General features: G+C 50.2%; 1 protein-coding gene across 1 annotated transcript; it reads right to left on the bottom strand.

The window, feature by feature from the left end:
* Positions 1–11,507: 11,507 nt before the first annotated feature.
* Positions 11,508–22,857, bottom strand: TSNAX (translin associated factor X). Its single transcript, XM_084868523.1, has 6 exons — positions 22,611–22,857; positions 22,021–22,125; positions 19,659–19,773; positions 18,462–18,592; positions 15,089–15,216; positions 11,508–13,162 (listed from the first exon to the last, which is right to left on the bottom strand). The coding sequence occupies exons 1-6, from the start codon at positions 22,624–22,626 to the stop codon at positions 12,785–12,787; spliced, it is 873 nt and encodes a 290-aa protein (XP_084724649.1). The 5' UTR covers positions 22,627–22,857; the 3' UTR covers positions 11,508–12,784.
* Positions 22,858–23,220: the final 363 nt, after the last annotated feature.

The raw sequence follows: 23,220 nt of genomic DNA, 5'->3' as shown, positions 1-23,220 counted from the left end.
ATTTCATGGGGGGGCGCGCAGGGAAGGAGGCACACGGGAGGGGGCGCACAGGGGAGGGGGGCACGCAGGGAGGGGGACGCACGGGGGGGGGGCGCGCAGGGGGGGCGCACAGGGGAGGGGGACGCACGGGGTGGGCGCACGGGGGGGGGGCGCATAGGGGGGAGCGCAGGAGGGGGGCGCACAAGGAGGGGGCGCACAGGGGAGGGGGACGCACGGGGGGGCGCAGGGGGCGCACAGGGGAGGGGGGCGCGCAGGAGGGGGGCGCACAGGGGGGCGCACAGGGGGGCGCACAGGGGAGGGGGGCGCGCAGGGGGGCGCGCAGGGGAGGGGGCGCGCAGGGGGGCGCGCAGGGGAGGGGGGGCGCGCAGGGGGGCGCGCAGGGGGGCGCGCAGGGGAGGGGGCGCGCAGGGGGGCGCGCAGGGGGACACACAAGGGGACGCGGCGAGGGGGGCGCCCCTGTCACGGCCCCTCGGCTACCCCACCCGCCATGGGGGCGGGGACTGGGGTGCGACGCCCGCTGTTTGGACAACTGCCGCCACCCGCCCACACACACACACACACACACACCCCGCCCCGGGGGTCCCGCACGGTCCTCGGACCCGACCCCTCCCCGCACCCCGCGCGCCAAGCGCCCTGACTCGGTTTCCCCGCCCGGGAGGGTGCCCAGAACCCCACACCCCGGGCCCCGCGGCCGCGGACGGCGCCCCTACCTGCGCCCGGGACCCCGGCCGCCGGCTCCTCCAGCTGCTCCGGGCCCGGGCCCGGGCGGCCGGGAGCGGGGCGGCGGCGGCGCTCCTTCCTGCTCGGCTCCGGGCAGCTTCCTCTCCGCCCGCCCGGCCCGCTCCCCGCTGACCGCCCTGGCGGCGGCTTTCCTCCCACAGCCTGCTTTTCCGCACAATCTCGGAGGCGGGCATTGACCTTTGACCCAGGAGATAACGGTGCCACCCCGGCCAGCGCACAGGCCCGTCCATGAGTCTCTCTCTCTCATCGTGGATGCTGCTCTCTCGCCCTCGCCCTTCCTCTCTGAAGTCAATTGTAAAAAATGTTTTAAATATATTTTACTGGGGTTTTTTTTTATTATTATTATTATTTTTTACAGAGAGGAAGGGAGAGGGATAGAGAGTCAGAAACATCGAAGGGAGAGAAACATCGATCAGCTGCCTCCTGCACACCCCCCACTGGGGATGTGCCCGCAACCAAGGCGCATGCCCTTGACCGGAATCGAACCTGGGACCCTTGAGTCCCCAGGCCCGACGCTCTGTCCACTGAGCCACACCGGTTAGGGCCGTGGTCGGCAAACCACAGCTCTCGAACCGCATGCGGCTCTTTGGCCCCTTGAGTGTGGCTCTTCCTCAAAACACCGCGGCCTGGGCGAGTCTGTGTGGAAGAGGTGGTGTCAGAAGACGTTTACATTTTAAAAAATGTGGCTCTCCAGAGACATGTCCATCGCGGTGCTGTTGGTATTTGGCCCTGTGGACTCCTGAGTTTGCCCACCACGTTTTTAAAGAAAGGAAGAGGTGAGCTAGTAACCGCTAAAGCCATCCTGCTGCACCCGTGGTCAGTGTAGCCCGGATGCTGGCATCCGACAGGAGCGCTGATCCGCGTCCCGATTCTCCTGCAAAATCCCTGGACACAGGATAGATGCTCCTGAGACTCCCCACCGAGCGACGGAGCTGGAGTTAGAGAGAAAGCATTCTCCCTGAGAACAATAGCGAGGCCCAAACAATTCTGGGAAATTTCACTGTCTGGAGATCTTTTCTTTCAAAAAGAAACACACACACACACACACACACACACACGACAAAATAAACTTGAATGAATTGGGGGAGAGAGACCTGCCTTCAGCCCAGGAAGTGACATCGGACAACTGACCCCGCTCCTCTGTGCACCCCTGCAGAGAGGAAGTTGGGCCGGGTTCAAATTCCATCAGATAACGGCATGCCAGCGGATGTGATCATGGGTTTTGGCTAAATACACGGTCTCAACAGCCTTTAGACTCATCTTTCTCTGCCGACAGTTTGTGTCTGCCCAAGACTTGGCCCTCAGAATGCTTTTCTTTTTTTTTAATATATTTTTTGTTGATTTTTTACAGAGAGGAAGGGAGAGGGATAGAGAGTTGGAAACATCGATGAGAGAGAAATATCCGTCAGCTGCCTCCTGTACACCCCCCACCGGGGATGTGCCTGCAACCAAGGTCCATGCCCTTGACCGGAATCGAACCTGGGACCTTTCAGTCGGAGGGCCAGCGCTCTATCCACTGAGCCACACCGGTTGGGGCCACGTCGGCTCTTGCAATGAGTACAACAACTTTTTGAGAAAGCAGGAAGGAATCCTTCCACCTTTATTTTTAAAAATAATAATGGCCCTAGCCAGTGCGGCTCCGTGGATAGGCGTCGGTCTGCAGACCAAAAGGTTCTGGGTTCGATTCCGGTCAAGGGCACGTACGTACCTTGGTTGTGGGCACACCCCCAGTGGGGAGTGTGCAGAAGGCATCTGACCGATATTCCTCTCTCATCGATATTTCTAACCCTCTCTCCCTTCCTCTCTGTAAAAAAAAAAATCAATAAAATATATATATATATATATATTTTTTTTTTTTAAAGAAAGAGAGAGGGAGAAAAGACAAGAGAGCATGAATTGACAGGTAAAAATGTGTTTGCCTGTGTCAAAATGCTTCCATAGATTAAGTGTAAAAAGCACTTCTCCAAAACGACCACTGGGTGGCAGGCCTGCACTAGAAATTCCCTCCCAGGACCTGGGAAAAGGGATTCTGCGTGGTCCTGTCCCGCTGTACCCAGCACCCCTCCTGCCACCCCTGGCCCCGCGGTGCTTGGGACTGAACACACGGAGATGGGGGACCAGGCCGTGGACCTGCCAGACCTCAGGGACCCCTGAGTCCCCATCGGGGTGCCCCCGGGGCCGCCTTTGACCCTGTGTCCCACCCCCAGTCCTGCCACTGGAAAGGTGCCACCTGTAACACTAGCTTTCTTTCTCCTTTTTTTTAAAAAAAATATATTTTTATGATATACGCCTAACCAATGGACACAGACAGCAGGGGGGTGAGGGCATGAGTGGGGGGATGAGGGAGGGGGTGTTAATGTGGGAATAAGGACACATATGTAACGGCTTAATCAATAAATAAATTAAAAATATATATATATTTTTTAATGTACATATATATTTTTTTTTCTCTCTCTCTCTCCCCTTTCCTTCCACTCTGAAATCCATATGGATTTCAGAGTGGAAGGGAAGGGGAGAGAGAGAGACATCACTGATGAGATAGAATCATGGACCGGCTGCCTCCTGCACGCCTCCTACTGGGGACCGAGCCTGCAACCCGGGCCTGTGCCCTGACCGGGAATCGGAACGTGACCTCCTGGTTCCTAGGCCGATGCTCAGTCCCTGAGCCACGCCGGCCTGGCTGCGACCACACTTGGCTTCAGAGTTACCGTCTGCAACGCAGTGTCTCCATGTCCTTCCTGGGTGCGCGTGGAGCTGGGTGACCCGCGAGGAGGCCCGGGCCCTGCCGGCAGCCACAGGCGACGGCCCACGCCCCCCTCTTCCCCCTCCTCCCTTTTCTTTCCCCCTCCTCCCCCTCCTCCCCCTCCTCCCCCTCTCTCCCTCCTCCCCCTCCTCCCCCTCCTCCCCCTAGAAAATAAGCGGTGGATGCCAATGTTTACACGAGGGAACGTGTGACTTATTAAATCCAATTCTTACTTTAAAAAAAAAGGGGGGGGGGGCGGTCCTCCTCTGGTTGTTGTGCACTTGGACTTGGCCAGGAAACGGCTCCCTGGCCGTGCTCCCGGCCGGCCGGCCGGCCCAGGCCCTCCGCGGGGTCCAGAGGGCAGCGGGGTTGATTCGGCCCAGCAGAGCCGGGTTTCCTGGCGCTCACAGGCTGCCAGCCCGGCCCGGGTCCCGCAGGGCGGCCCCATGCGGGGGGGGGGGGGGGGGCGGAGGAGAGCTGAGCACCGCGCCCAGGGCCTCTGCGCCTTCCCCTCGGGCAGAGGGCGGGCCCGGCTCCGCGGAGATCAGGAGCCTAAAAGGGCCGAGGAGCCCCCCAGCCACAGGGGGACCTGTCAACCTTGACCTGTGGGCCAGGAGGGTGGTGGGCCCGATCCCCAGTGGGGGGCGTGCAGGAGGCAGCTGGTCCGTGATTCTCTCTCATCATGGATGTTGCTCTCTCTCTCTCTCTCTCCCTCGCCCTCCCTCTTTAAGATCAATAAAAAATATATTTTTTTAAATATATTTTATTGATTTTTTTACAGAGAGGAGGAGAGAGGGATAGAGAGCTAGAAACGTCGACGAAAGAGAAACATTGACCAGCTGCCTCCTGCACACTCCCTACCGGGGATGTGCCCGCAACCAAGGTACATGCCCTTGACCGGAATCGAACCTGGGACCTTTCAGTCCGCAGACCGACGCTCTACCACTGAGCCAAACCAGTTTAGGCAATAAAAAATATATTTTGTTAAAAAATACATGTAGCCAAAACCAGTTTGGCTCAGTGGATAGCGTCAGCCTGCGGATCCCAGGTTTGATTCCGGTCAAGGGCACAACCCCAGTGGGGGGTGTGCAAGAGGCAGCTGATCAATGATTCTCTCTCATTGATGTTTCTAACTCTCTATCCCTCTCTCTTCCTCTCTGTAAAATATCAATAAAATATATTTTAAAAATAATAAAATAATAAAAAATACATATAATCATAGCACATTTTCTTCTTATATTGCCTAGAAATGTAATAAAGGAAATATACACGGAGTGGCAGGAAGAGGATGATCCCTGAACGCATCATAACCTGGCCACTCAGTGTCTGTTCTATAGAATAAAAGGCTAATATGCAAATTGTCCCCTCCACCAGGAGTTCGACCAGCAGGCAGGCCGGTCAACCGCCCATGTCCCCTGTCCCCTCCCCCTGGCCAGGCTGGCTGGATCCCACCCATGCATGAATCCATGCACCGGGCCTCTAATACACACACACACACACACACACACACCCCGAGTGGCCAGATTATTATGCATCCAGATCATAATAATCTGGCCACTCAGTGTACTATATCATATTTAAAATATTTTTATTACACATACAGTGTATACATTATTAAAAGAGAGATTTTTGTACAATATTTTCTTTCTTTTTTATTATATTTTATTGATTTCAAAGAGGGAAGGAGAGAGAGTTACCGTAGAAACATCAATGATGAGAGAGAATCATTGATTGGCTGCCTCCTGCACGCCCCACACTAGGGGCGGAGCCCACAACCCGGGCCTGTGCCCTTGACTGGGAATCGAACCCCAGACCCTTCCGTCCACAGTCCGACGCTCTACCCACTGAGCCACACCAGCCAGGGCTGTCCAGTGTTTTCAACGCTTCTCGGAGACGGCAAATTTCTTTGCAAACAGGGAGCCAGAAGCCAGGTGCCTGTTCCGGGAAAGAGATTTCTGAATTCGCAAGGAAAAAAAAAACAAAACCAAGGCCCTGCTTGCAAATAACATAGCCACGCATGTTCGGCGGAGGGGTCAGAGGCCCGTTTGGCAACTGCAACAAAGAAAAGCTTGTCATCAAGCCTCTTTGGCCCTTCTCGCCTAAAGTAAATTTGGAGCTAATTAGCTTTCAAGGCTTTTCCGTTTTGGGTTATTTTTTTGTGTTTTTTTTTTCCACCGTGACAAGACAAAGAGGCAGAGCTTAAGAGAAAAACCAGATGCGGACGGTTTCTGGTCATCGCGGACGTTATATATTTATTTGTCCGCGTGGAAGCTGGGGTCTGGCCGGGGCCCAGCGGGATGGCTGGAGGAACAGCTATGGCGGGCGTTGTTCTGGGGGGTCTGACGGAGCATGTAGGGGGCCTGTGGACGGAAGGGTCTGGGGTTCGATTCCCGGTCAAGGGCCCTGGCTGGTGTGGCTCAGTGGGTAGAGCATCGGACTGTGGACGGAAGGGTCTGGGGTTCGATTCCCGGGGGTTAGAGGTGCCTGGGGCCGTGGTCTTGTGGGCCCAGGGAAGATTTCCAAAAATCCCAGGGACTGGAGAAATGGCATCAGGTGTTCTCATTGGCTGGGGCCCTCCCACATCATCTCTTCCCTGTCCGGGCATGAATTTCGGTTCCTCCGTCCTTGGCTTACGAGAATAAGGCCGTGCTTTCTCCCAGAGCGATGTCTGTGAACAGCCAGCCCAACACGAGATAAGAATGTGGCTCAGTGGACAGAGCGTCGTCGGCCTGCGGACTGAAAGGTCCCGGGCTTGATTCTGGTCAAGGACACGTGCCTCCGTGGCAGGCCCCGGGCAGGGCGTGTGCAGGAGGCAGCCAATACATGTTTTTGGAGGTTTTTGTTGTTGTTTTTAATATATTTTATTGATTTTTTACAGAGAGGAAGAGAGAGAGGGATAGAGAGCTAGAAACATCGATGAGAGATAGACATCGACCAGCTGCCTCCTGCACACCCCCCACTGGGGATGTGCCCGCAACCAAGGTACATGCCCTTGACCGCAATCGAACCTGGGGCCCTTCAGTCCGCAGGTCGACGCTCTATCCACTGAGCCAAACAGGTTTCGGCTTAAATGTGTATTTTTATTGATTTCAGGAGGGAGACGGGGAGAGAGAGAAAGAGAAACATCCATGATGAAAGAGAATCATGGATCGGCTGCCTCCTGCACGCCCCAAACGGGGGACCGAGCCTGCAACCCGGGTGTGTGCCCTGACCGGGAATCGAACCCTAACCTCCTGGTTCACCGGCCGATGCCCAATCACTGAGCCATGCGGCTGGTTTTATGGTTTTCTCAGAGAGTCAATAAGCACAGCTTCACACAGGCAGCGAGGACCAGGCTGACACCGCCTCTCTCTCCTGCAGGCACTGGAAGGCAGGTGCTCCCAGTTACTCTCACAGTCGCCCCCTCCCTCCTCCCTCCAGCCCCTCACTCTCCTCCCTCTTCCCCCCTGCCCTCCTCTCTCTCTCTCTCTCTCTCTCTCTCTCTCTCTCTCTCTCTCTCTCTCTTTAAATATGTTTTATTGATTTTTTTTACGGAGAGGAAGAGAGAGGGATAGAGTCAGAAACATCAATGAGAGAGTCATCGACCAGCTGCCTCCTGCGCACCCACTCCTGGGGATGTGCCAGCAACCGAGGTACATGCCCTTGATCGCAATCGAACCCGGGACCTTTCAGTCCGCAGGCCTACGCTCTATCCACTGAGCCACACCGGTTTCGGCTGCCCTCTTCTCTTCTGCCTCCTCCCTCTTCCCTCCTCTCTCCTGCCACCCTCTCTCCTGCCATCCTCCTCCTCCTCCCTGCCTTCCTCTCTCTTGCCTCTTCCCTTCTCCCTCCTCCTTCCTCTCTTCTCCCTCCTCCCTCCCTCCCACCCCGCCTCCACGTGTCCCTGCAGCCGAGGACCATTGCTGCTCAGGATGGGGGGCGTGTCCAGGCGTGGGGCCGGGGCACAAAGAGAGGAAACGGGCCCCAGTTCTTCAGCTGCTCCCGACCCGCCTCCTTTTAACACAAAGGCCAGGGCTGCTGGCAGATGTGTGTGGGGACACGCTGAGCTGGACTTCCTGCTTCAGGTTGACCTCCGTGTCGCCTCTACCAGTGTCCACAGCACAGCCTCCGGCGCCCGGCTCTCCTCCGTGCCACCCGGGGTGCCCATCCTGGCGTGCCGCCTCCTGAGCCACCACCTGGGGGGATGGTGGTGGGGGGTCTCTCCCAAGGGCCACCAGGCACCCACAGGGTCCGTCCTCCCAGTATGGGTCCACACGCCCACTGGCACCTTCACAGCCGACCCCCTTTAATTACATTTTTTTTAATTTTTATTTATTTATCTTTTAATATATTTTATTGATTTTTCACAGAGAGGAAGGGAGACGGAGAGAGAGTTAGAAACATCGGTGAGAGAGAAACATCCATCAGGTGCCTCCTGCACACACACACCCCCCAACTCCCACTGGGGATGTGCCCGCAACCAAGGCACATGCCCTTGACTGGAATCAAACCTGGGACTTCTCAGTCTGCAGGTCGACCTTCTACCCACTGAGCCAAACCGGTTAGGGCCCCTTTAATTTATTTTTATTGATTTCAGAGAGACAAAGGGAGAGAGAGAGAGAAAGATCAGTGATGAGAGAGAACCATGGATCAGCTGCTTTCTGCACGCCCCACACTGGGGATGGAGCCCGCCACCCGGGCCTGTGCCCTGACCGGGAATCGAACCCTGACCTCCTGGTTCATAGGTCGACGCTCAACCCCTGAGCCACGCTGAAGGTTTCTTACTTAGCCTTCCGCCATAGAAATGGCTTCAGGAAAGCACAGCGAGAAGGAACTGGGAGTTGGAAGACCTGAGGGATATTTTCCCGTACGTGTTCGTCCATCCCAGCCGTGGGCAAACCGCGGCTCTCGAGCCACACGCGGCTCTCGGGCCCCTTGAGTGTGGCTCTTCCACAAAACACCACGGCCTGGGAAAGTCCACGTTGAAGAAGTGGCGTTCAGAGAAGTTGAAGTTTAAAAAAATCACCGGGACCGGTGTGGCTTCAGCGGATAGAGCGTCGGCCTGCGGACTGAAGGGTCCCAGGTTCGATTCCTGTCAAGGGAACTGGACCTTGGTTGCGGGCACATCCCCAGTAGGGGGGTGTGCAAGAGGCGGCTGATCGATGATTCTCTCTCGTCGATGTTTCTCCCTCTCTATCCCTCTCTCTCCCTCTCTGTGAAAAATCAACAAAATATATTTTAAAAATAATAATAATAAATAAATAAATAATGCGGCTCTCCAGAGAAATCTGAATCGTTGTGCTGTTGTATTATTTGGCTCCGCTGACTAATGAGTTTGCCGGCCACGGGTCCGTCCCATCCCGGTTCCAGGAACGCCAGCCCCCGGCCAGCTCGCTGCTGGAGATGGGAGACAGGGCACCTGGTGGCCTCGTTAAGCTCGGGGAGGCAGGATGGGCCGGGCGGGGGCCCTCGGGGCGGATGCACCGGAGGCAGACACACTTTCTTCTTCACGTTGAAAAGCGATCACCGGGACGGCCTCCTCGGGCGCACGTACCGCTGTCCGGGGCGCGTGTGACACGTGGAATCCCGAGGAGCGGCCACGGGTGGGGCGGGCCGGGGAGCCGGGCCAGGGGCCAACCCCCGGGGGCCTGGGAAGGAAATCGGCCGGCGAGGCCCACAGCGCTGCGGAGAGACACAGAAATACACGGACGGCTGTGTCACTCACTGAGATCTTGGGAAACAGGACTTGAAGAAGGGAGTTTTCAACCATTTTTGAGGACTGTTCTCGAAGGAATCAATTCGGCTTGTCCATAAATAAGACCATTCCGATTCCCCAGCGACTCTCCTTTCAGCAATGTGCCCCAGAGAAAGGAGCAGAGGCGCAGGACGCGCAGTCATTCGGCCATTTGTGTCTGGCTTTTGTTTGCTTTATTTGTGTTGATCGCAGAGAGGAAAGGAGAGTGGGGGAGAGAGAGAAACATCCATGGTGAGAGAGGATCATGGATCGGCTGCCTCGTGCACGCCCCCTACTGGGGACCCAGCCTACAACCCGGGCCTGCGCCCTGACTGGGAATCGAACCCGGACCTCCTGGTTCCTAGGTCAATGCTCAACCACCGAGCCACGCTGGCCGGGCCATTTTGCGTTGGTTTTGTTTGCAATCACAAGCATTTAAAAATAACCCTTAAGCTGAAACCCGTGTGGCTCCGTGGATGGAGCGTCGGCCTGCGGACTGATGGATCCCAGGTTCGATTCCGGTCAAGGGCATGGACCTTGGTGGCGGGCACATCCCCAGTGGGGGGTGTGCAAGGAGCAGCTGATGGATGATTCTCTCTCATCGATGTTTCTAACTCTCTATCCCTCTCTCTAAAAAATAAATAAAATATATTAAAAAAATAAAAATTAAAATAAAATAAAATACCCCGGTGTGTTTCCTATCTGCCATTGGCTCTGTATGCCGGCATGCAGCCAGGAAAGCAGAGAGCACTGCCGGTGCCCCACGCAGGAAAGACTTAATCCAGGTGCTTCCAAAACCTGGGAGCGGCCGGGCCTGCTGCCAGCGACCTCGGGGAGTCACGGAGCCACGGGAAGGACAGGAAACGGGGCTGATGACCGGGCGGGTGGCCGCCCTGACGCAGGTGAGGGCCCTGCGGGAGCTCACGTCTGCCACCCACACGCCCTCACACCTGCCCCCGGAGGCCCCCGGGGCAGGGGCGGCCTCTGTCCTCTTGTTTTTCCATCAGGACCTGGACCTTTCATTGTTCTTTGTTTTTTCCATTTTTTTAATTAAGGTATTATCTGTGTACATATCTTACCATTGCCCTCTCCCCACCCATACATGCCCTCCCTCCCCAGAGTTTTGTGTCCGTTGGTTGTGCTTATATGCATGCATACAAGTCCTTCAGTTGATCTCTTATCTCCCCCATATCTCCCTCCCCTCCCCGCTGTCATTGGACAGTCTGTTTGTTGCTTTACTGTCTCTGTATCTATCTTTTTGTTCATCAGTTTATAATGTTCTTTACTATCCATAAATGAGTGAGATCCTGTGGTGTTTCTCTTTCATTAACTGGGTTATTTCACTCAGCATGATGCTCTCCAATTCCATCCAGGTCGCTGCAAATGATAAGAATTCCTTTTTGCCGGGACCGGTGTGGCTCAGTGGATAGAGCGTCGGCCTGCGGACTGAAAGGTCCCGGGTTCGATTCCGGTCAAGGGCATGTACCTTGGTTGCGGGCACATCCCTAGTAGGGGGTGTGCAGGAGGCAGCTGATCGATGATTCTCTTTCATCGATGTTTCTAGCTCTCTATCCCTCTCTTCCTGTGAAAAATCAATAAAATGTTTTAAAAAAAAAAAAAAAAATCCTTCTTTTTTATGGCAGCATAGTATTCCATTGTGTAGATGTACCATAGTTTTTTGATCCAACCATCTGCTGACGGGCACCTAGGCTGTTTCCAAATCTTAGCTATGGTAAATTGTGCTGCTATGAACATAGGGGTGCATATATCCTTTCAGATTGGTGTTTCTAGTTTCTTGGGATATATTCCTAGGAGTGGGATCACTGGGTCACATGGGAGTTCCATTTTCAGTTTTTTGATTAAGTATTTCTCAACATAATAAAAAATAAGATTGCCCTAACCGGTTTGGCTCAGTGGATAGAATGTCGGCCATCGGACTGAAGGGTCCCAGGTTCGATTACGGTCAAGGGCATGTACCTCGGTTGCGGGCACATCCCCAGTAGGGGGTGTGCAGGAGGTGGCTGATGGATGTTTCTCTCTCATCGATGTTTCTAACTCTCTATCCCTCTCCTTTCCTCTCTGTAAAAATCAATAAAATATATTTTTTAAAAATATATTAAAAAAAATAAGATTAACTTTGTTTTAATATTTTATTCAAAGACTTCAGTTTTAAACATCTGTAAGATATTTTGCTTTGAACATAAATTTAACCTCAAGTGGCAGAAGAAACAAAAATATGTCACAAGACTACATTTCAGCGATATATCTTTGAACAGGGAAACAAAAAAACTCACCACCACCGAAACAAGCTATCCAACAAACCTAATTTATTCGGCAGGCCTGTGTTTTATTTTCCTCTAGGTCATTTGTTGGAAGGAAATTACACTTTCAAAGAATCAGCCCTTACAAACAGAGCCGTAAATCTTTCAAAAAATAACATCCAGTTGCTAGATTTTCAAAACGTACAAAACCCAGTGGAAGCGCCTGGTTGCCGGCCAACAGCGTCATGCTCCGGTCGGTTTCACAACACGGGGGACAACTACGGCGAATTTCTGTAGGCAAATGCCAACCCTACACGGAACCGGAAACTGCCGCTGTGGCTCCCAACGTGCTGACAATTGTCTTATTGCTGAATTGTACAGGATGAGTTTTCTTTGGCAACTTTTTATACCATCGATTAACACAACTCGACAACTAGACAACTATAAAGGTTTGGGTTAACTTAGTATTTCAAAAATGTCAAAATTTCATTATAATCACTTAAATAGAATTTCTTATAGATGCCAGAATAGGGAAGTCACCAAACAAGCCTAATTCAATATAATTGACAAAAAAACAAAACAAAACACTGCTGACTAATCACTACTAAAAGCTGTACAGTTGTATGTACAAGTATATAACTCAACTCAAACACCAGTAAAAATATTACAGTATGAATTCCAATCCTTTATCAGATTTTCTGCGATAAAAGCACGAAAAGTTAAACGTAGAAACTAACATCTGGGTACCTGTCGATTTTTCTGGAAGGCGATTCCATCGTATGGATTCAAAGTGGCCTAACTCGGCCAGAACATGCTGTGAATTCTTACCAGGATGCCACAGGAAATTATCAAGTATATTGATAACTTAAGTCATTTTCATTCTGTTCTACGGAATAAGCCTATTTTGGAGGCGTGGCACAATACTACCAAGAAATTTAAACAAAAAGCTCAGGTCCGGGTATTAACTAGAAAGTCTTTTCTATGTATCACGTCGCCTTAAGTATGATTAGATTCCACTAACTACTAGCACTCAGAACCCACACCACGTGAAGCGAAACGGTGCAGAGAGTGCACTCAGACACATTCACGTGACAGAGAACAGGGATGGAATTCAGCCTGCAAAAACTCAGCGGCCTCCAGGCCAACATTTGTACGCAAGCTTTCATGGGTAAGACATAGAAAAGGATTCTTTTCGATGATGTTATGTACAGCTTGTTTGTAATTCCGAAAAGGGAAACTGAAAATCTAGGTAAAAGCCACGATAAAGTCAAACACAACACCAAGTGCTACAGTCTGACAAGCTGGTCTCTCTCGGGAGACGCTGCTCTAAGAAATGCCCTCCTCCTGGTCGATCATCTCCGTCTTCGCGGAGAAGACGTCAGCCAGCATGTGCTTGGGGATCTCGGAGCCGCGCACTCTGAGGGCGTAGCAGGCGTTCTCCACCTTGGCCAGGCTCTGCTTCAGCGTGTAGAGCTTCTTGGACACCTCGTAGGGGCCGGTGTTGCCGATGAACGAGAAGCCGTCGTACACCTGGCGCAGGAACTGGCTCACCTCGAAGGGTGTGTCGATGTCGCCGTTGCCCACGCTGTTGATGCACATCCGCATCAGCTCGCCCGTCAGGTCCGCCACGCCCAGCAGGTAGTCCACGGGCGTGATCCTCAGCCTCCAGGGACCCAACTCTTTATCCTGAGCATCGGGAGAGGGCTGGGGAGAGAACACACACACACACACACACACACACACACACACACAGAGAAAACACCCGGTGAGAAGGAGGGGCATGCATGTGCCGTGTTTACTATAAGGTACAAAACCAAGAGCTGATCAGCCACGCTCATCTCCTCTAAGTAGGACCTGCCAGGAACTCTTTTGTCTAAAGGCTATTTGTGATGTTCCAAGAGGAATTCATGCCTGGTAGGGAGTTTAATGAAATTAGTTCACGATAACTTTGAAATCTAATACTGTGTCATTATAAAGTCAACTATTTCCAACCTCACTAGACACACAAAATGAAGTTAAAGCATTCTCAAACAAGGTCTAACTGCTTTACTGCATGACAATCGTCCTTATTTAAGTGACAGATCTCCAAGCCCTCCACGTTTGTGATCAGTCCCTTCCTCATAAGCCGCTCAGCCTTCTCCTATCTCTCCTCAGCATCGACCATCCTCATTGATTACTCTCTTGCTACATCCTCCTCAGTTGCTTTAGGCTCCTATTTTTCTACCGCACCCAGAAAAAACACAGCCTGAATCAACGTTAAAACCTACTTTTGTTAGTATTTTATTCAACTCGAGTCCTACTGAGCTGAAAAATAATAATTACATCAGCATCTGTCGTTTGTCCCACTACACATGACTCACTAATCCTTTCACTTTATCTTAGACGATTCTCTCTCCTGTCTCCTTAGACATTATTCCAAACCGTCATCACCTCCTCAGCCCCCTACTCAATCCCAGACCTACTGCCAATGGCCGGGTCATGTGGCCAGGTCACCTGGCACAAGCTCTCTCAATGGCCTCATGCCTACAAAAGCACACTCCGCTCCACACCCATCTTTACCTTCTATCCTCCGGTCTCAGGTGGTGAGCTGTCCCTCCTCTGGTTTGAGGTTAACTCTTCCAAATGACCTTGACCCATCTCCTCCCACCTCTTCCAGCACCTTGCTTCATAAGGTGTATGCCCTGGGGCAAGTTATGTCATCTCTCTAACCCTCAGTTTCCTCATCTGTAAAATGGGATAACAGTGCCTACCTCAGAGGTTTATTTAAAGGAAGAAATAATATTTACCAAGTTCCTGGCATTGTGCCCAACACAAAGTAAATACTCAATAAATGTTAGCTGCTATCGATCACCACTGCTGAGAAGCATGCAAGGAAATGGCAGTCAAATGGAGGAATTACTAAGATCACTCCATATGATGGAAGAGTAGTCCCAGACCAGCTGGTCCAGTCCTCACAGTGTAAAGGATGAGATGAGATGAGGTCCAAGAAACAGAGGGGCCGGAACCGGTGTGGCTCAGTGGATAGAGCATCAGCCTTTGGACTGAAAGGTCCCAGGTTCGATAGCCGTCAAGGGCACGTACCTTGGTTGCGGGCACATCCCCAGTCGGGGGTGTGCAAGAGGCAGCTGATCGATGATTCTCTCTCATCAATGTTTCTAACTCTCTATCTCTCTGTCTTCCTCTCTGTAAAAAATCAATAAAATATATTTAAAAAGAAAAAAAAACAGAGGGAATACAGCTAATTACTGACAGAAATGAGTAAGTGTCCAAATTCCTGATTTCCTGGCGCCTGCAAACTACAGCATGACATAGAGTGTCCGCTATGCTTCGTTTCTAATACTGCTAGGGGAAGGGCATCTTTTTAGGAAGGGCAGGTAAACTGTAGAAAGCCATCATTGCATAGTCATTTATAAAAATAACTTTTGCCGAAGAAAATATTAATGTTCTTGTCCCATCCACGAACTAGTCAGAAAGGCATTTCCCTGCAGGGCGATCCATGAACCCACACTTTAGAAAGAACACCACCATCTCAATATTCCTACCACTGTCAGCCAGTGTGCGCCGCCTACAATCATTATACTCTTCTAGGAATGACACCATAAAACGTGAAAGATGGTTTTAAATGCTTACAGTCTGATTTTCTTTCCCATTCTCTTCGGGTGTAAATACCAACTGCTTGTTAATTTCATCCATACTGATAAGTGATCGTGTTTTGATGAAGTGCTGAAAAGAGACGGCCTCCACATATTCCTGTAGTCCTGAAAAACCAACCAAGAAAATTACTGAAGAAAACAACTAAATGAATAAGAATGCCATAGCCCTCGCCCGTCTGGCTCAGCAGATAGGAGTTTGGCAGCCGATCAATGATTCTCTCTCATCACTGATGTTTCTCTCTCTCTCTCCCTTCCTCTCTAAAATAAAAAATATATATATTAAAAAAAAAATGTCAAAAAGACTTCAAGAGGCGCATCACCTGGCTGAACAAAAGCTTAGTGCACGCCCACCAGCTGAGAGTCAGCGCCATTTGCACAGGATGGATGGACCCTGAGGACACGGTGCCAAGTGAAATGAGTCAGACAGAGAAAGCCGAAACCATGTGATTGATTCCCCTCATAAAACTGAAACTTGTGAACACAAACAGCAGAGTGGTGGCTGCCAGAGGGAAAGGGGTGGGGAGAAAAGGAGTCGTAATATGAGGTGACAGGAGAAGATCTGACTTTGGGTGTGGGCACATGGTGCAATGGACAGATCTTGTAACATAGAAACCCACACATGAAGCCTGTATGTTTATGTTGACCGATGTCACCCCAATCTAATAAATAAAATATTGTTAATTCATCTCTTAATGGGGGTGGTTATTAAATATTACATTTCCAAGCATACCTAAGTCATTATTTAAGTTGTCTTTGGGGTGTGTTTGGTTAAAGTTACTGTAGAGATGGGGTGGCCATGTCCACTCCATGTTAAGTTTCGGGCTATAGCGTGGAGAAAGTTCAAGGCCACCTGGCCCCAAGCACTGGAAAGCATTTCTGGGTCACATGTGGGTTAAAGGATGTTTAAACAAGTTATGTTTCAAGCTGATGAAAAGAACATCCGCTATTTTCAGCGACTAATCCCCAAGGTGAAGAATTTCAACCTCCTGCCATATCCCACCAAACAATGCCTTCCCCTTCTGCTTGTGCCTTGGCCCGAGTCCAACTGGAATTATTTACAGAAACAGCTGCCAGTGAGAGAGAGGTTTGTAGGCCGCTTTTTGGTCATTTGTTGTTTTTCTCCTCGTTCTTCTATTAGGATATATACGAGGAACCCCAATGAAAGGCTTCTGGTTATTTTTACTTGTTCTTATGAAGGTGAACGGACAAGAGGTCCCATTATAAATTCCGATTTCATGTCTGCACTTTCTTTCCAGGCATTTAGTCGTTCAAAAAACCGTTTGCCATATGCCCCCGGCTCTTGGATACCCAAGAGAACTGAAAGTATTTATTATGTTCCCACAAAGAATTGCAGGTCAATGTTCGTTCATAGCAGCAGCTTCACTGAACTTAGATATCCTCATTTGTCAAGTACAAACACCAACCCACACGGTAGGGATGACGCAGAATGACAGATCGGTACACTTGAGTCACACTGAGAATAATTAAAATAAGAACGACAGGTAGTAATTTTTGTTAGAAATATAACTTAGAATACAGTGGGGCTTATTTTGTTTTTGTTTCAATGTATTAACTCACAATTAAAAGAGGCCGTTATTATTCCAATAGGTTAGTCCAATATGCACTATAATAGTAAAAAGTAATAGGTAAGTTATGTTAATGGATCGCTATTCTTTATCCAATGAAGGCAGTTTGTCAAGGAATAGGGACCTCTTTGACTTAGGCATATGTTAAGTACTAACATCAGTGCTATAATGTGGGTGGGTTTATAAGGAACAGCTTAATATTGGGGGGAGGAAAGTTTAAGCAAGATACAAGCCTTTACCTGGGGTTAGGTTCTCAACTCAACATGCAAATTGCACCCATGTGGTATGAAATCCATGGCTCTCCTTACTAGCTTATGGCCTTGGGCAAGTTGCTCACCTCGTGTGAGTCTGAATCCCCCCCTTAAGAAGCGGTAAAAATTATACCTTCGACTTAGGGATACAATAAAGGCCATGAACATAAAGAACAGTAGCTACGAAATATCTCTAACTGGCCCAACACGTCCACTTAAACCATCATTCGCACGCTCGGGTAAGAGAATGAAAATATCAGTTAGGGTATGAACTTAGCTTCGTGTATGAAAATGAAATGACAATTTTTATCCTCGTAATATTAACTAAATATGTGTGTGTGTGTGTGTGTGTGTGTGTGTAAACATAATTTATTTTCTTTGACAACGTAGGACATTTTCTCCAACTGTTAATTTTTCCACATGAGAGAAAAACAAAAGATTGACAGGGCACAAAAAAAAACTGTTAAGTGGCTTATTTCAAGCAACTCAGGATTCGCTCATTTATTCCGCCATCCCCTGGGACAATCTGTAATCGACTCCGATAAGAAGCGTGCAGAAAACAGACCTAACCTTTTGTTGTTGTTCAATTATGAGTAGGATGCTCGGGGTTTGAGCTCGCACAAGGGCCCCGCAGGGAACAGCCCTGCGTGCCATTGGCACTATTCTTAATGAGGAAAGGCAGCGAGCGCCTTTAGTTCGCTGCCAGAATTGTTTTATCTCCAAGTCAAAGAGAACAACTGTTTGGAGCAACACCAAAACAAGCACTGGACAATCACAAACAGCCAGCTATTCATAAGCATCGTATTGTTAATGCTACACTAGTGGTAAGTAACCTGGGTTTTATCAAATAAAATATCTGTCAGCAAATTTTTTAAGTCCTAGATACCTCTTCATTTGACTGATTACTTAAACTTTAAGAAAAAAAAAAAAAATGCTTATTGCTTCAACTTAAAGAACCTAGTTGTATTTTAAAAGACTTGTTATGAGCCCTCGCTGGTTTGGCTCAGTGGATAGAGCATCTGCCCGGGGACTGAAGGGTCCCAGATTGGTCCACAAGTTGACACTCTATCCACTGAGCCGAACTGGCTAGGGGTACACATGGATTTTTGATGGCCAGGGGTGGGGGTGTTGGTTGGCACCCCAACCCGCGTGTTCAAGGATCAATTAAAATTTTGCAAATGGTGATAATCACCAAGATCCGGTATTGCCTGGAACTTCTGCCCCCCTGCTGGGAGATCAGTGCCCCTTGTCTGAATCCACTCCTCACGCTCAAGAATCAAGTCAGTGAGAAGCGTTACTAGGAAACAGACATTATTAAAATCCATCAATGATTGTCACTGGACTTTGAGAAAAATAAAGCCAATGAAATGTTTTGGGTTACCTTTCCATTACTACTCAGCAGTCCCAATTTTTAAAAGCCGATGATATGTTACCAGTAGCCATTAAAACTCACGCAGCGCACACACACGGCATGTGACACGCTATGTTAACACGCCAGCGCTGAGGAGCTCACCCGTCGTGATGGCTCTGTGGAACTGATGCATCTCCTCGCCCAGCAGCTCCCGGGCCACCTGCAGGATCTTCTGTCTGACCGCGTCCAGCTTCACTTCCGACTCCGCCAGTACCTCCTCCGTGTCAGGAGCGCTGTGACCGAGACATTGGAACTTTTAGAACTCCAGCCAGATGCTTTACAGAGGAAGGCTGAAGTGATCCAATTATCACTTAGCATGGGCCTACATAAATATTGTCTGTATTTGGATACCAAGTCAAAACTACGAAACTATGTAAACACATGGAAAATGATGTGACATACTATTAAGTGGAGAAAAAAAAAAGTACACAAAGCTCTATGTATAATCATAACTATAAGAAAAATTACATGGGGGTGGGAGCAGCCAGGGAGAGGTCAATGTGGGGCGGGGGGAGGGGGGAGACATATGTAATACTTTCAACAATAAGGAATTTAAATTTAAAAAATATGTTCATAACAATATAACATCTGGATACGTCTGCTTTTAGTCAGGATGGAGTAATGTGGGCAGAAATTAGCCTCCCACCGAAAACAACTAAAAAGAGAAAAAAAACATACAAACTATGGTTCAGACGTTGGACAACAGGCAGCAGGGGACCGCGATCCCCGAGAGAGGTGAGGAGAAGGACATGAGTCCTCGGACTGTCCCAGCTCAGCGCCTGGGCACTTTCCAAGGGACAGCGCAGGAATGAGAAACCCACATGGAGCCGAGAAGTCCCCGGAGGAGAAAGTACTTTGAATGGAATGAAAATGAAAAACAGTGTATCAAAGTTCATGGAAGGCAGTTAGCTGGTACTTAGAGACCAAAAGAGAAAGTTACAGCACTCAGTGTCTACGTTAGAGAGGAGCGTTCGTCTAGAACACAAGAAACAAGTCCGGGCAACTTAAGTAGGAAATCAGAAAATGCCCTAAAACCCAGATCCTTTAACACGGAGCCAGACAGATCAGGAAAAAGAACACAAATCACCAACCTCAGGAATGAGATGTCACTACGGAGCCTACAGAGATGAAAGGATAAAGGGAAAAATTCCTTGAGAGTCACACGCTACCGACACTCACTGCTAGATGTGCCGGCTGCTAACGCCCTCCGACCCAATGCTCAAGAAACAAGTCACGGAATATTCTAGCAGCGAGTTAGAACTGCATCTAACTGCAAGAAAAGCCAGAGGATGCACTCACCTTGTAATCCTATGGAGCAGAAAGATTATCCTTTTACTCTCCACAGTGATATCCCGGCTCAGCTTCACAAGTCTCTCGTATTTGTCATGTCTGGCATCAAGTTCCTGCTGAAATGCTAAGAATACATTATTGTGACCGTCAGCGTGATTATTCTGGAAGGAAAGCCTATCACACAGTATTGTTACTATTCATGGCAAAGCGACTCTCATTTACTCTATAAAGAACACAACGTCACCTTATTTATTCATATTTTTTAAAAATATATTTTATTGATTTTTTTACAGAGAGGAAGACAGAGGGAAGAGAGTTAGATCAGCTGCCTCCTGCATACCCCCCTGGGGATGTGCCCGCAACCCAGGTACATGCCCTTGACCAGAATCGAATCTGGGACCCTTCAGTCCACAGGCCCTCTATCCACTGAGCCACACCGGTTTTGGCATCTTATTTATTTTTAAAGAACGTGGAAATTAAAGACTCTGCTGGTAACTAAAATATCCTGTGGAAGGCAACCAATCCATGTCTCTCTCTCTCTCTCTCTAAAATAAAATCAAATAAATAAATAAGTAAAAAAATGAAAAAAATATTCTCAGGTGAGGATTTAAAAAAACCCATACACTTATAAAGTTAATTAACTAGATGTATATATATATATACAGCATATATATGTATATATGTGTGTGTCTCCCTGGTACACATACACACCTGATATATAGGGATGTGGCACATAATATCCTGGTCACCAATGGACCTCACCTACACGGGTGGTCCTATCCCATCCTATTTAATAAAAGCCTAACACGCTAAGTGTCTGACTGCTCAACCAGCCACTATGATGTGCACTGACCACCAGGGGGCAGACGCTCCAACCAGTAGGTTAGCTTACTGCTGGGGTCCAGCTCCTCTTGCCCAGGATATGCCCTGGAGCCCCCTACTCCCTCCCCAGCCTCTAAAAATATTTCTTCTTCTTAAAAATAAATAAATAAATAAATAAATAAATAAATACATAAAATATTTCTTCTAATTAATTTCCTGTATAGATGTGCACAAATCCGCGCACCGGGCCTCCAGGAAGATTATAATGGAGATGAAAAATTCCTCTTGCCTAGTGACACCATAGCCATTCTACTTAGTAACGTAGCCCACAATGTAAACATGCCTACAGCCTGCACAGCGGTCCAGCACATGGGATTACAGAGTGGGCACACATGCCCGTGCATGGCACACCCATGGAGCCACCTGGTGATGCGCCTCTCGGGTGGTCAAGCAGCACAGGTGAGAGTGTGTGCATGTGCTGACATACATGGGACACGCGATGATTTTTGGCCAGATGGCACTGTCTCATGTCAATTCACCAACGTTTACCTGTGGGCCCATAATGGGGGGAAGGGGGTAGAAAACCAAGATTTTTGTCATCTTGACCTTCCTAGCAGACCCCGCACCACCCAGGAAAAGGAATCGACCCACAGGGGCGCCTCTTAAAACTCTCCTTCTGTGCACGACGGCCGTTCGCCGAAACCAGTTTGGCTCAGTGGTAGAGCGTCGGTCTGCGGACTGAAAGGTCCCGGGTTCAATCCCGGTCAGGGGCGTGTACGTTGGTTGCGGGCACATCCCCAGTAGGGGGTGTGCAAGAGGCAGCTGGTCAATGTTTCTCTCTCATCGACATTTCTAGCTGTCTGTCTCCCTTCCTCTCTGTAAAAATCAATAAATATATTAGAAAAAAAATTTTAAAAAAAGATTATTATGCATTCAGAGATCATCATATGGCCACTCACTGTATATCAGGTGTGTATATATTCATCTATTTCACATGTGTCAAACACAAGGCCCGCGGGCCAAATCCAGCCCGCCAGGCCTTGCAATGTGGCCCGCACCGCGCTGTCATCACTGCACTCCACTGTCAGTTTATGACATTGTCAGTTTATGACTGTTCAGTAAACCATTCGGCCCGCGATTTAGGCTGGATTTTAGATTTTGGCCCCTTCTCTGATTGAGTTCGACACCCCTATTAGATTCTATTTAATTAATTTTTTAAAAATATATTTTATTGATTTTATACAGAGAGGAAGGGAGAGAGATAGAGTTAGAAACATCGATGAGAGAGAGTCACCGATCAGCTGCCTCTTGCACACCCCCCACTGGGGATGTGCCCGCAACCAAGGCACATGCCCTTGACCGGAATCGAACCCGGGACCCTTCAGTCCCCAAGCCGACGCTCTATCCACTGAGCCAAACCGGTTTCGGCTATTTAATTAATTTTTAAAGTGTGTGTGGTTTAAAAAAAAAAAAAAATCACAAAACAAACATCCACACTCGGACCTCTCCGGCTCTCTGCCTCGGCCAGCGGGCGCTCCAGGGGACTCACCTTTGAAGGCCACCATCACGGGTGACGACGAGTTCACGTCCTTCCCGTCCCTCCGCTGGCTGTGGGGGAAAGGGTCGTGCTTCCTCTTCCTGAAGCCTCCGTGTCCTGCCGCGGGGAAGGAGAGAACATTCAGGCAGGCCCTTCCCATCCCCGGGAGGCGACCGCTCGGGATCGGTGTCTTCCCCTGATCCCCCCCGCCCCCCCCCTTCCTGCCTGGAGAGCCGGACGCCCACGGGGCCCGGGCCTCGGGCGCTTCCCCGGCCCCAAACCTTAAAACTCGCTCGGCCAGGCCACCGCCAGCCCCCACCCCCACCCCCCATAGGTTCCTTCCTCTGGCACGAGGTGGAGCATCACCCCACTAAAGTGTTTAAAAACGGCTCGTGCACTTAAAGGAAGTGAAGGTGTTCAATGGTGGAAGGGGGGGGGGAGAATAACGGGGAGTCGGGGGAGTGACCAGGACCGCCGCCCCCCGGCCCGCACAGGACGAGGGCATCCCTCGGGAGCGGAGGGGAAATCCTACAAAAAAAAAAAAAAACCCGGAGACCCACCCCCTTTGGGTAAATAACGCCCAGGGGTGCGCAAGACGCCACCTTCTTTGTTGCTCATGTCGTCACAGGGTCTCTCTCGGACCCGGGGCGAGCGCGCGAGGCGGCAGTGGGAGAGCCTGCCGGGGGTCCTTGGACGTCGCCACGCGCGAGCCGGAAGCGCGCGGCCGCAGACACTCAAATCCCGCCTTCTCCCTCGCACGCACACTTCCGGCCTGCGTCCAAGTCGCCCGGCCACTAGCTCCGCCGCGCGTGCCCTGTCCCGGAGGACCTCGCCTCCGCGTGCCCTCCGCCGTGCCCGACGACAGAAGCGACTCGACGCGCTTCCCAGCGTGCGCTGCTAATAAATAAGACGATCTGTGCTCCTGAAGGGGAGGTCTGTGTGAAGGTGGAAAAGCAGGGGGAAATGTGCGTGATTTTTTTTTTTTTTTTTTTGCTTAAGGCGCCTTTGGAACACCCTGGCGAGGACCCAGCCTCCAGCGTGGTGCATCGTGGGAGTTGTAGTTCGCCAACTGCCCATGTCCCCTCCCCCTCGCCAGGTTGGCTGGAACTCATCCATTCACGAATTCATGCACCGGGCCTCTAATACACACACACACACACACACACACACACACACACACACACACACACTCTCTCTCTCTCTCTCTCTCTC

This window comes from Pipistrellus hanaki (genome assembly GCF_964339955.1).
Source record: "Pipistrellus hanaki genome assembly, chromosome: 20".
Lineage (NCBI taxonomy): Eukaryota > Metazoa > Chordata > Mammalia > Chiroptera > Vespertilionidae > Pipistrellus > Pipistrellus hanaki.
This window is presented reverse-complemented; position numbering and strand designations above follow the sequence as displayed.